Source organism: Nerophis lumbriciformis, linkage group LG30, assembly GCF_033978685.3.
Source record: "Nerophis lumbriciformis linkage group LG30, RoL_Nlum_v2.1, whole genome shotgun sequence".
NCBI classification, from domain to species: domain Eukaryota; kingdom Metazoa; phylum Chordata; class Actinopteri; order Syngnathiformes; family Syngnathidae; genus Nerophis; species Nerophis lumbriciformis.
The window spans coordinates 5,609,057-5,622,405 of NC_084577.2; the positions used below are offsets into that span (position 1 = coordinate 5,609,057).

Here is a 13,349-nt window from a genome sequence, read left to right on the forward strand (position 1 = left end):
TAATTTTGTTGTGAAGCACCGCTGGATGCATTAAACAATGTAACAAGGTTTTCCAAAATAAATCAACTCAAGTTATGGAAAAAAATGCCAACATGGCACTGCCATATTTATTATTGAAGTCACAAAGTGCATTATTTTTTTTAACATGCCTCAAAACAGCAGCTTGGAATTTGGAACATGCTCTCCCTGAGAGAGCATGAGTAGGTTGAGGTAGGCGGGGTTGAGGTGGGGTAGGGGGTAGCGGGTGGTGTATATTGTAGCGTCTCGGAAGAGTTAGTGCTGCAAGGGGTTCTGGGTATTAGTTCTGTTGTGTTTATGTTGTGTTACGGTGCGGATGTTCTCCCGAAATGTGTTTGTCATTCCTGTTTGGTGTGGGTTCACAGTGTGGCGCATATTTGTAACAGTGTTAAAGTTGTTTATACGGCCACCCTCAGTGGCCGTATACTGTTGACCAAGTATGATTTGCATTCACTTGTGTGTGTGAAAAGCCGTAGATATTGTGTGATTGGGCCGGCACGCAAAGGCAGTGCCTTTAAGGTTTATTGGCGCTTGGTACTCCTCCCTACGTCCGTGTACCACTCCGTACAGTGGCGTTTTAAAAAGTCATACATTTTACTTTTTGAAACCGATACCGGTAATTTCCGATATTACATTTTAAAGCATTTATCGGCCGATAATATCGGCAGTCCGATATTATCGGACATCTCTAATAAAAATTGTTACTATACCTGGTCTGTGCAATGTATATACATATATGTATATAGTGCAATGTCCCTATAAAATAAACAAATAAATATATCTCGACTGCAATGATGAAAAAAAGTTTTTGTACTTATGCAAATCTTTCTTCCTGGGGATAGTAATATATATATATTAAAAAAAATACACAATGCATTTTGTTAGTTGCTGTGGTCAACAATGCCATGCTTTTATTTAGAAGCTTACTTTGCAATGAACAGGAAGTGTTTGTGTGCACATTTTAATGCTGTGTAAGCCCTGACCTCAACCATATTGAACTGTATATTCCTAGGCAAGTCTGTCGGCATCGTGACAACCACACGGGTGCAACATGCCACCCCAGCCACCAGCTACGCCCACAGTGCCAGCAGGAAGTGGTACAGTGACGCCGACATGCCTGCTGCCGCCAAGAGGGACGGCTGCACAGACATCGCCTCTCAGCTGCTCAACAACACAGACATCGATGTGAGATTACATCGCTGACCTACAATATGAGCCATGTCATATTTTGCTGAGGGAGTGTCCGTGTTTCCAGGTGATTATCGGGGGTGGGAGAAAGTACATGACCCCCAGGGGCACCAAGGACCCGGAATACCCGAAAGACTACTTATCCATGGGTAAAAGACAAGACAAGCGTGACCTCATCAGTGAATGGCAAAGCATGAAAATTGGCAAGGTAAAAACTTTTGAAAAAAAATAAAATAAAAAATTGTCCGACGATTCAACTGTGAGGTTGAGAGTCAAATCAGACTCCTCAGAATCGAAAAGAATAGTCCACTTTTCTACACTCTTAATATTATCCAATGTATAATTTCCTGACCATGGAAAGCACCCAAACATTATATTCTACTTACTATTATGCAAAGAAAAAATACCCTCACCTTTGTTTCCCATTAAATAACTAAACAGTGATTGAATGTACAAATACAAATGATATTGCTGTATATGGCTGCAAAGATAAATTCCATTAGAAAAAAACTTTTGATATTCTGTCATATTTAATGACTATAACTACAAACCCCGTTTCCATATGAGTTGGGTTGTGTTAGATGTAAATATAAACGGAATAAAATGATTTGCAAATCCTTTTCAACCCACATTCAGTTGAATGCACTACAAAGACACCATATTTGATGTTCAAACTCATAAACTTTATTTTTTTTTTGCAAATAATTAACTTAGAATTTCATGGCTGCAACACGTGCCAAAGTAGTTGGGAAAGGGCATTTTCACCACTGTGTTACGTGGCCTTTCCTTTTAACAACACTCAGTAAACGTTTAGGGAACTGAGGAGACACATTTTTTAAGCTTCTCAGGTGGAATTCTTTCCCATTCTTGCTTGATGTACAGCTTAAGTTGTTCAACAGTCCGGGGGTCTCCGTTGTGGTATTTTAGGCTTCATAATGCGCCACACATTTTCAATGGGAGACAGGTCTGGACTACAGGCAGGCCAGTCTAGTACTCGCACTCTTTTACTATGAAGCCACGTTGATGTAACACGTAGCTTGGCATTGTCTTGCTGAAATAAGCAGGGGCGTCCATGGTAACGTTGCTTGGATGGCAACATATGTTGCTCCAAAACCTGTATGTACCTTTCAGCATTAATGGCGCCTTCACAGATGTGTAAGTTACCCATGTCTTGGGCACTAATACACCCCCATACCATCACAGATGCTGGCTTTTCAACTTTGCGCCTATAACAATCCGGATGGTTCTTTTCCTCTTTGGTCCGGAGGACACGACGTCCATAGTTTCCAAAAACAATTTCAAATGTGGACTCGTCAGACCACAGAACACTTTTCCACTTTGTATCAGTCCATCTTAGATGAGCTCAGGCCCAGCTGGGTGTTGTTGATAAACCGTTTTCGTCTTGCATAGGAGAGTTTTAACTTGCACTTACAGATGTAGCGACCAACTGTAGTTACTGACAGTGGGTTTCTGAAGTGTTCCTGAGCCCATGTGGTGATATTTTTTACACACTGATGTCGCTTGTTGATGCAGTACAGCCGGAGGGATTGAAAAACGTGATTAGCTGCTTACGTGCAGTGATTTCTCCAGATTCTCTGAACCCTTTGATGATATTACGGACCGTAGATGGTGAAATCCCTAAATTCCTTGCAATAGCTGGTTGAGAAAGGTTTTTCTTAAACTGTTCAACAATTTGCTCACGCATTTGTTGACAAAGTGGTGACCCTCGCCCCATCCTTGTTTGTGAATGACTGAGCATTTCATGAAATCTACTTTTATACCCAATCATGGCACCCACCTGTTCCCAATTTGCCTGTTCACCTGTGGGATGTTCCAAATAAGTGTTTGATGAGCATTCCTCATTTTTATCAGTATTTATTGCCACCTTTCCCAACTTCTTTGTCACGTGTTGCTGGCATCAAGTTCTAAAGTTAATGATTATTTGCAAAAAAAAAAAGAAGTTTATCAGTTTGATCAAATATGTTGTCTTTGTAGCATATTCAACTGAATATGGGTTGAAAATTATTTGCAAATAATTGTATTCCGTTTATATTTACATCTAACATAATTTCCCAACTCATATGGAAACGGCGTTTGTAATAAAAGATGATAAAATCCAGACCCCATGGAGTATCTAGAACTATGCAGACAAAGTTTCTGCATGGCCGCGACAACAAAGTGCACGTGAAAGCGGTGTGTGGGGGTGCTGTGATCTAAAGTTTAGTTTAGTTTTAAAAACATTTATAAATTAATACACACATGTTAAAAGTGCTATTTCAATATTGATGATGTGCATTCATAGCAAAAAAAATGGAGATTATGGCAGGCAAAATTTTTGTTTCTTATTCAAATTGTTTTCCCTAAAATATGCGTTGAGGCTATGATGTGTGTAATATCTGATTACACTGATCCAAGGGTCTCATTTTAACTCAGGGGCCACATGGAGGAACATTTATTCCCACGTGGGCCGGACTGATAAAATCATGGCATAATAATTAAAAAATAAAGACAACTTCAAAATGGTTTCGTTGTACTGGGGCCAACAATAGAACACTCACATTCTTAAAATGTAGAATAGAATAGAGAATAGAATAGAAAGTACTTTATTGATCCCTGGGGGAAATTCAACACCACAGTTCGCTCACAATAAACAATAAACACTTAGGTATTATTCACAAGTGAATAATATAACTACAGTCTATTATACAGCATTATTCACATGTGAATAATATAAATACAGTCTATTATTATACAGCATTATTCACATGTGAATAATATAAATACAGTCTATTATACAGCATTATTCACATGTGAATAATATAAATACAGTCTATTATAAAGCATTATTCACACATGAATAATATAAATACAGTCTATTATAAAGCATTATTCACCTGTGAAGATTACAAATAATCCTCTTCGCAAAACACTTCCAGTTAGTTGAAAATTCTGAGGAAAAAATTGGTGAAATTTCAAAAACACCATGAAGAACACGATGAACCTAAACTTTGTCTCAGTGTATTTACAAAGTCATTAAACTTAAGCCCTTCCTGTTCAGCATTCTCATGTTGGTGGTTTACCATTAAAGACGTGTTTTGAAAAGCAACCGTGTTTCCTCAAACCGCCGCATTGGTGACATCCACCACTGCAACCACACATTCATTTATCATCATTCAAATAATACAATTATGATATAAACAAAACCATTCTCAAAATGACACCATAGCCGAACTCAAGAGAACATAACTACAAACGTAACCAATGTGAACATGGTAGATTTAAGCATAAAATAAAATAGAACAAACAACAAATGTAGAAACACACATTTTTACAATGGAGTTCAGAGTGCACATCGTGCCGTTAACCAATTGCGAGCTTAGCAAAGTCTTTGAATCTTACTGTGTCGTTATTTTGTCCGTTGAGTGGATAATTTACAAATAAAGAAGGTATTGTGTGTCCTCAGCCACAACAGGAGCAACTGATAGTAGCGGCAGGCAATCCAGAGGGCGCTTAAAGTCAGCTGACAGGTCATCCTTAAACAGTGTCATGTGTGACGTGGGTTACACTTGAATTACTATTGCGACATCCAGTAAACACATTTTGAAGAACAGTTTATTTCATTAAAAAATTGCAGCTTATTTTTATACTTAGCAAACTCGTCTTGCCGGCCGTACGTTTGACACCCCTGAACTAATCGATAGATCACTCGACTATTAAAATAATCAATAGCTGCAGCCCTATTACTATATGTCCCTATTTACTTGCAATGATAAGGCATTTTTATTTTCTTATCTATATTTTTTTACCATCATTTATTTTTCTCTTAGTTTTTTATCAGTGCACAAGCAGTCTATTTTATTTTTACATATATCCTGGCAACTTTTAAAGACAAAAAGTAAACAAACCGTTTAACGACAAAATGCAAGCACATTAAAGGCCTACTGAAATGCGATTTTCTTATTTAAACGGGGATAGCGGGTCCATTCTATGTGTCATACTTGATCATTTTGCGATATTGCCATATTTTTGCTGAAAGGATTTAGTAGAGAACATCGACGATAAAGTTCGCAACTTTTGGTCGCTGATAAAAAAGCCTTGCCTGTACCGGAAGTAGCAGACGATATGCGCGTGACGTCACAGATTGTGGAGCTCCTCACATCCGCACATTGTTTACAATCATGGCCACCAGCAGCGAGAGCGATTCGGACCGAGAAAACGACGATTTCCCCATTAATTTGAGCGAGGATGAAAGATTCGTGGATGAGGAAAGTGAGAGTGAAGGACTAGAGGGCAGTGGGAGCGATTCAGATAGGGAAGATGCTGTGAGAGGCGGGTGGGACCTGATATTCAGCTGGGAATGACTAAAACAGTAAATAAACACAAGACATATATATACTCTATTAGCCACAACACAACCAGGCTTAAATTTAATAGGCCACAAATTAACCCTGCATAACAAACACCTCCCCCACTCAATCCCACAGCCCAAAGTATCGTTCACCTCCCCAAAGTTCATACAGCACATATATTTCCCCAAAGTCCCCAAAGTTACGTACGTGACATGCACATAGCGGCACACACGTACGGGCAAGCGATCACATTTTTGGAAGCCGCAGCTGCATGCGTACTCACGGTACCGCGTCTGCGCATCCAACTCAAAGTCCTCCTGGTAAGAGTCTCTGTTGTCCCAGTTCTCCACAGGCCAATGGTAAAGCTTGACTATCATCTTTCGGGACTGTAAACAATGAAACACCGGCTGTGTTATCCGGCACAACAGTCAGGGGTGCATTCTACGGCGGGGGTGCGTTATCCGGCACAACACCTGCCGCAATACACCGCTTCCCACCTACAGCTTTCTTCTTTGCTGTCTCCATTGTTCATTGAACAAATTGCAAAAGATTCACCAACACAGATGTTCAGAATACTGTGGAATTTTGCGATGAAAACAGACGACTTAATAGCTGGCCACCATGCTGTCCCAAAATGTCCTCTACAATCCGTGACGTCACGCGCAGGCGTCATCATACCGAGACGTTTTCAGCAGGATATTTCGCGCAAAATTTAAAATTGCACTTTAGTAAGCTAACCCGGCCGTATTGGCATGTGTTGCAATGTTAAGATTTCATCATTGATATATAAACTATCAGACTGCGTGGTCGGTAGTAGTGGGTTTCAGTAGGCCTTTAATTATTGTCAGTATTAACGTGTCAATGACATAGTGGGAATGAAAGATCAGTGATCGACATGGAGAAGGGGTTGGATTTAAATAAGCTCTGCTTCTAAAACTGTAATTGTAAACATATTCACAGTATGTACAAATTGTATTCAATTATAGTTGTGCATACAAACCGTAAAGTAAAGCGATAAAAAAAGCTTGTGTGACTTTTTGGTCTTTTGTGTGTGTGTGTGTGTGTGTGTGTGTGTGACTCCTCCTGTAGGTAGCTCATTATGTATGGAATAAAACTGATTTTGATGCTGTGGACCCTGAAACAACAGATTACCTTATGGGTGAGTTTGTGTTTGCTTTTTTATTTATTCTAATTGGAAAAAAAAAACCAACATTTTTTATAAATTATATATAATGTAAAGATATATGTATAATATTTATATATTTAAATTAAACATTTCCGTTAAATGTTATTTTCATTTTTTTTTAAATGTAATTAATTTTTGAAAATTATGAATTGAATTACAGTTGGAATAAATTAATATTTTTTTCAGCACCCATGAAGCATTTAGGGCCCTCCAACTGTGCAATCACGTGAAATAGTTCCATCCAACATTGATTCAATTTCCTCATACATTCTGCCCCTCTTCTCCCTCAGCTCTGTTTGAACCCGGTGATCTGCGATATGAGGCAGAGAGGGACCCCAACATGGACCCTTCCATTGTGGAGACCACGGAAAAAGCCATTCGCATCCTTCGGAAAAACCCCAGAGGCTTCTTCCTTCTGGTGGAGGGTGAGGACAAACGCACCAAATCGGTCCAATCTCATCCCTCAAGCAGGTGACAAGTCTGCTAAAAATAGGAACTAGTGGTCGCACCTGCTGCATCGGTTGCATCATTGATCTTATAATCGTCACAAAGGGGTTGATGGTAAAACTGGTGATGTGAGAATCGATACTGAAATATCAATACCGCCGATACCAGAACTTTATGCTCTAATATCGATTCTCAAATTAAAATACAGAGGCTTTTGATACTTTAGTTCAGGGGTGTCCAAACTTTTTCCACCAAGGGCCGCGTACTGAAAAGTCAAAGTGTGCGGGGACCATATTTGTCACAGCTCAGTATAACACAGTTTAAGAGGAACCCAAGGATGCAGACAAAAGGTGAGTTGAACAGTTCTTTACTGAAGTATTATACTCACAAAAAAGGCGCTCCTTACTGGAGGGAACAAAAGGCGACGGTGCAAAAAGGAGAACTCAAAATGGGCACCGTGGATAAAACAAAAACTATTATATAAAAATAGAACAAACTTGGGTCGGAGTTGCAAGACGTGCTACCACCGACGTAGACACCAAGCTGGATGGCACCGGGAGTGGCCAGAAGGACAAGCTGCAAGAAACTCGAAGCATGGAAGCCATATGAAGTGGAGAGCCGCGGAGTGGAATCACCAAGTGCCATCCAGCTGCCAAGGTGATGCTTAAATCGCATCAGGGTAAATTGGGAGCAGCTGTGCACGTCTCACAACTCCGCCCACAATGGGAACACAGGAACTCTAAGGGGAAGGAGAAATGAAGTAAAGGTCAACAAGGTCAACTGCACCAACAAAAGGAAAACTTAATACAAACCACAAGGTGGCAGCAGGTGGTGACAATATTGATATTTTTTTTAATTTAAAAAACATATATTGTCTTAGCTTTGTGTTTTAGGTGACTAACTATATTATTACAAATTATTAGGTACAACATTTCAACGTTTTCTCATTACATACAGATTTTTTACTCTTTTTTTCATACATTTTTACCTTATTTTATTCCCATGTAAGAATAGACAAAAATATTAATAATACAATTGTGTAACCTAATGTGTCAAAATTCTGCCTGTATGAAATAATTAATAATCAGTTACATATTTAACAGTGTTTATTATGGTTGTTGTAATTTTTCAAGTTAATTATTTCACAACTTATTAATATTTTATTATTTTGAATTAATTAACTAACTAAACTTTGTTCATATTTTGAGTATACTTATTTTAATTTTAGATCTGGGTTGTCTAAACTTTTTCCACCAAGGGCCACTTACTGAAAAGTCAAGCGGGTTTGGGGAGGAGACAGATATTATATATATTTAAAAACAAATTGTTGTGTTATAGGTGACTAAGTATTAGTTTAAAAATGCCAGCTTTTTCCCCATTACATTTCACATTTTGGCTCTTTTTTCTTACATATTTACTGTTTTTTGTTTTTTTTATAGATAGAGATGTTATTTGAAAACACAACTTTTAAAATTTTACCAGACATACTAGGTATACTGTATTTGCACAAAGTTTCAGTATTGGATCAGTATCGCCGATACCAGCCTGAATTCTACTCAGTATCGGATCAGAGAGAAAATCAGTGGTAGGTAAAACGTCAGTATCCATCCACCCATTTTATACCGCTTGTCCCTCTCGGGGTTTCGGAGGTGCTGGAGCCTATCCTAGCTGCATTCAGGCGGAAGGCGGGGTAGACCCTGGACAAGTCACCACCTGATTGCAGGGCCAACACGGATAGACAGACAACATTCACACTCACATTCCCACCCTAGGGCCAATTTAGTGTTGCCAATCAACCTATCCCCAGGTGCATGTCTTTGGAGGAAGCAGGAGTACCCGCAGTGAACCCACGCAGTCACGGGGAGAACATGCAAACTCCATACAGAAAGACCCTGAGCTTGGGGATCGAACCCAGGACCTTCTTGTTGTGAGGCACACACACTACCCCCTGTTCCATAGATTTGCATTTATATTTGGATTAGGCATTCACTAAAAATATTTCAAAATTGACTTTTTGTGAACAAACCCTCAGTCTAAAGTGCTGTATGAAACACTGGTGACTTGCCTTGGGTTTGCATTCGGCTCAATATAGTTGCCGCAGTGTGTGTGCGTGTGTGTGTGTGTGTGTGCGCGCGTGTGCGTGTGCGTGTTTGCTGCCTACCAAGCCATCTCTCGTCTAATCTGACTAATGGCCTTGAGAATTCGTGGTCCCACTCAGGGTCTTCCTAATTTCTCAACAATAACAAGCGCATGTCTAAATTGGATCAGGCATATGTTCCTGCGCCTAAATTGACTTTCCCATTCACTGCAGAGATGAGAAAGTAAAATGGAAAATCATTTGTCATCGTTACTTTCCTATAACGAAGCACAGGTTAGAATATATACGAACTGGCCCTATTATCGTCTTGTATTCTGCACCCCGACTTAAACCGCGACTCTGTTCCCAGGGGGTCGTATCGACCAGGCTCACCACGACGGCCGAGCATACATGGCGCTCCACGAGACAGTGGCTTTCGACAACGCCATTGCCAAGGGCCTTGAGCTCACCAGCGAGGGGGAGACGCTCACCGTAGTGATGGCCGACCATTCCCACCCGTTTACCTTCAATGGGTACCCTTTCCGAGGGCAAAGCATCCTGGGTAATTATCAACCTTGGCAAATACGAGCCACTGCTGCTCAATTTTGACTCTAAAGAGAGTGATTCCCAGTTAGCCACCTGATGGCGCTGTTGGCTCACCCTTTCCCCTCTCCCTCTCCCTCTGCAACCAAATGTCTGTTCATGCCATATGGAGTTTTTTTCTGCCAACAGGAAGTGGTGTCATGATTCACTGCCTGTTTACTTTCGCCTTGAAAGCCCCTGTGGTCCTGCGCAGGAAGGGCTTTCAAATGAAAAATTAGGTTACAACTATGGCATCAAAATTCTTGTGTGTAAAAAAACACACTGCTCATTTTAAACTCGCAATGTGTTGCTCCATTTCTCAACATGCGTGGTGCTCCACCCTATTGTCTCTTTTTGACCAGGAGGCAGTAGGCGTTTAAAATGAGCCTGCATGCGCAAAATGAGATTTTGTTTTTTACGTGCGAGGATTTTGGCACTGTTTTGATGTTACACACCAGGGGTTCCTAAACATTTTTTATTTCGGGCCAAACTTTTCCGCTTTAGGTGGACCCGGTGCCCACTCAAATGCCTTACTTACCTATCAAGGAGTAAATTAAAAAGTTTGCCATCTCTGCCTTCAATCGTCTCCGATACAGATCTTCGTTTTGTTCCTGGCTTTGTCATGAATAAGTTGAGAATCGTAACGACGCCTTTTAGATTTACTAAGGCCTGACATGTTTAGTAACTTTACCAGTGGCAGTAGCTCGACGAAGAGGGCGGTACTTTCTAATTGGTCAGACGGTGGAGGGCGGGGCATCAAAATTAAAACAATAACAAGATTTCGGGACTGTAAATTTAATTTTGAAATGAGCATATCCCAGCTGAACTACCGTTATCAGTTACAAATGTATTTGAAAAGAACATGATTTATTAATGCCTTTTGACATATCAGGGCCATTTAATGATGACTTGACATTAAATTATTACATATGGCACCTTTGAATAATTACCTAAATTTGTCATTAATTGTTTATAATTGGAAATAAATATATACAGTAAATGTGTTATCCAATGTGTCAATAATGTATTGGACAATATAGTTTACATACCACATGTGCATTTCCATTTATTACAAGTAATAAGAAAACGTAAATGCCATACTTACCTATCAAAGAGGAAATTAACAAGTTTGGCGTCAGATGAAAAAATCTTCTCCAACTTCAATCGTCTCAATCTTTCGAAGGCATCCTGAAACAAATCCTTGTTTTGTTCCTGGCTTTGTCATGAATAAGTTGAGAACCGTAACGACGCCTTTTAGATTTACTAAGGTCTGACATGTTTAGTAACTTTACCAGTGGCAGTAGCTCGACGAAGAGGGCGGTACTTTCTAATTGGTCAGACGGTGGAGGGCGGGGCATCGAAATTAAAACAATAACAAGATTTCGGGACTGTAAATTTAATTTTGAAATGAGCATATCCCAGCTGAACTACCGTTATCAGTTATAAATGTATTTGAAAAGAACATGATTTATTAATGCCTTTTGACATATCAGGGCCATTTAATGATGACTTGACATTAAATTATTACATATGGCACCTTTGAATAATTACCTAAATTTGTCATTAATTGTTTATAATTGGAAATAAATATATACAGTAAATGTGTTATTCAATGTGTCAATAATGTATTGGACAATATAGTTTACATACCACATGTGCATTTCCATTTATTACAAGTAATAAGAAAACGCAAATGCCATACTTACCTATCAAAGAGGAAATTAACAAGATTGGCGTCAGATGAAAAAATCTTCTCCAACTTCAATCGTCTCAATCTTTCAAAGGCATCCTGAAACAAATCCCTGTTTTGTTCCTGGCTTTGTCATGAATAAGTTGAGAATCGTAACGACGCCTTTTAGATTTACTAAGGCCTGACATGTTTAGTAACTTTACCAGTGGCAGTAGCTCGACGAAGAGGGCGGTACTTTCTAATTGGTCAGACGGTGGAGGGCGGGGCATCAAAATTAAAACAATAACAAGATTTCGGGACTGTAAATTTAATTTTGAAATGAGCATATCCCAGCTGAACTACCGTTATCAGTTATAAATGTATTTGAAAAGAACATGATTTATTAATGCCTTTTGACATATCAGGGCCATTTAATGATGACTTGACATTAAATTATTACATATGGCACCTTTGAATAATTACCTAAATTTGTCATTAATTGTTTATAATTGGAAATAAATATATACAGTAAATGTGTTATTCAATGTGTCAATAATGTATTGGACAATATAGTTTACATACCACATGTGCATTTCCATTTATTACAAGTAATAAGAAAACGTAAATGCCATACTTACCTATCAAAGAGGAAATTAACAAGTTTGGCGTCAGATGAAAAAATCTTCTCCAACTTCAATCGTCTCAATCTTTCAAAGGCATCCTGAAACAAATCCCTGTTTTGTTCCTGGCTTTGTCATGAATAAGTTGAGAATCGTAACGACGCCTTTTAGATTTACTAAGGCCTGACATGTTTAGTAACTTTACCAGTGGCAGTAGCTCGACGAAGAGGGCGGTACTTTCTAATTGGTCAGACGGTGGAGGGCGGGGCATCAAAATTAAAACAATAACAAGATTTCGGGACTGTAAATTTAATTTTGAAATGAGCATATCCCAGCTGAACTACCGTTATCAGTTATAAATGTATTTGAAAAGAACATGATTTATTAATGCCTTTTGACATATCAGGGCCATTTAATGATGACTTGACATTAAATTATTACATATGGCACCTTTGAATAATTACCTAAATTTGTCATTAATTGTTTATAATTGGAAATAAATATATACAGTAAATGTGTTATTCAATGTGTCAATAATGTATTGGACAATATAGTTTACATACCACATGTGCATTTCCATTTATTACAAGTAATAAGAAAACGTAAATGCCATACTTACCTATCAAAGAGGAAATTAACAAGTTTGGCGTCAGATGAAAAAATCTTCTCCAACTTCAATCGTCTCAATCTTTCGAAGGCATCCTGAAACAAATCCTTGTTTTGTTCCTGGCTTTGTCATGAATAAGTTGAGAACCGTAACGACGCCTTTTAGATTTACTAAGGTCTGACATGTTTAGTAACTTTACCAGTGGCAGTAGCTCGACGAAGAGGGCGGTACTTTCTAATTGGTCAGACGGTGGAGGGCGGGGCATCGAAATTAAAACAATAACAAGATTTCGGGACTGTAAATTTAATTTTGAAATGAGCATATCCCAGCTGAACTACCGTTATCAGTTATAAAGGTATTTGAAAAGAACATGATTTATTAATGCCTTTTGACATATCAGGGCCATTTAATGATGACTTGACATTAAATTATTACATATGGCACCTTTGAATAATTACCTAAATTTGTCATTAATTGTTTATAATTGGAAATAAATATATACAGTAAATGTGTTATTCAATGTGTCAATAATGTATTGGACAATATAGTTTACATACCACATGTGCATTTCCATTTATTACAAGTAATAAGAAAACGCAAATGCCA

The 13,349-nt window shown here is 38.7% G+C and overlaps 1 protein-coding gene across 3 annotated transcripts in view; it reads left to right on the forward strand.

Moving 5' to 3' along the window:
- alp3 (alkaline phosphatase 3) overlaps positions 1-13,349 on the forward strand; it is a 78,232-nt gene that overhangs the window by 51,799 nt on the left and 13,084 nt on the right. For all 3 annotated transcript variants that reach the window (XM_072911956.1, XM_072911955.1, XM_072911957.1), the window contains 5 exons: positions 1,031-1,203; positions 1,274-1,414; positions 6,645-6,714; positions 7,032-7,166; positions 9,636-9,827. In XM_072911956.1, the coding sequence (XP_072768057.1) occupies positions 1,031-1,203; positions 1,274-1,414; positions 6,645-6,714; positions 7,032-7,166; positions 9,636-9,827 (711 nt within the window). The remainder of the gene's footprint in view (positions 1-1,030; positions 1,204-1,273; positions 1,415-6,644; positions 6,715-7,031; positions 7,167-9,635; positions 9,828-13,349) is intronic.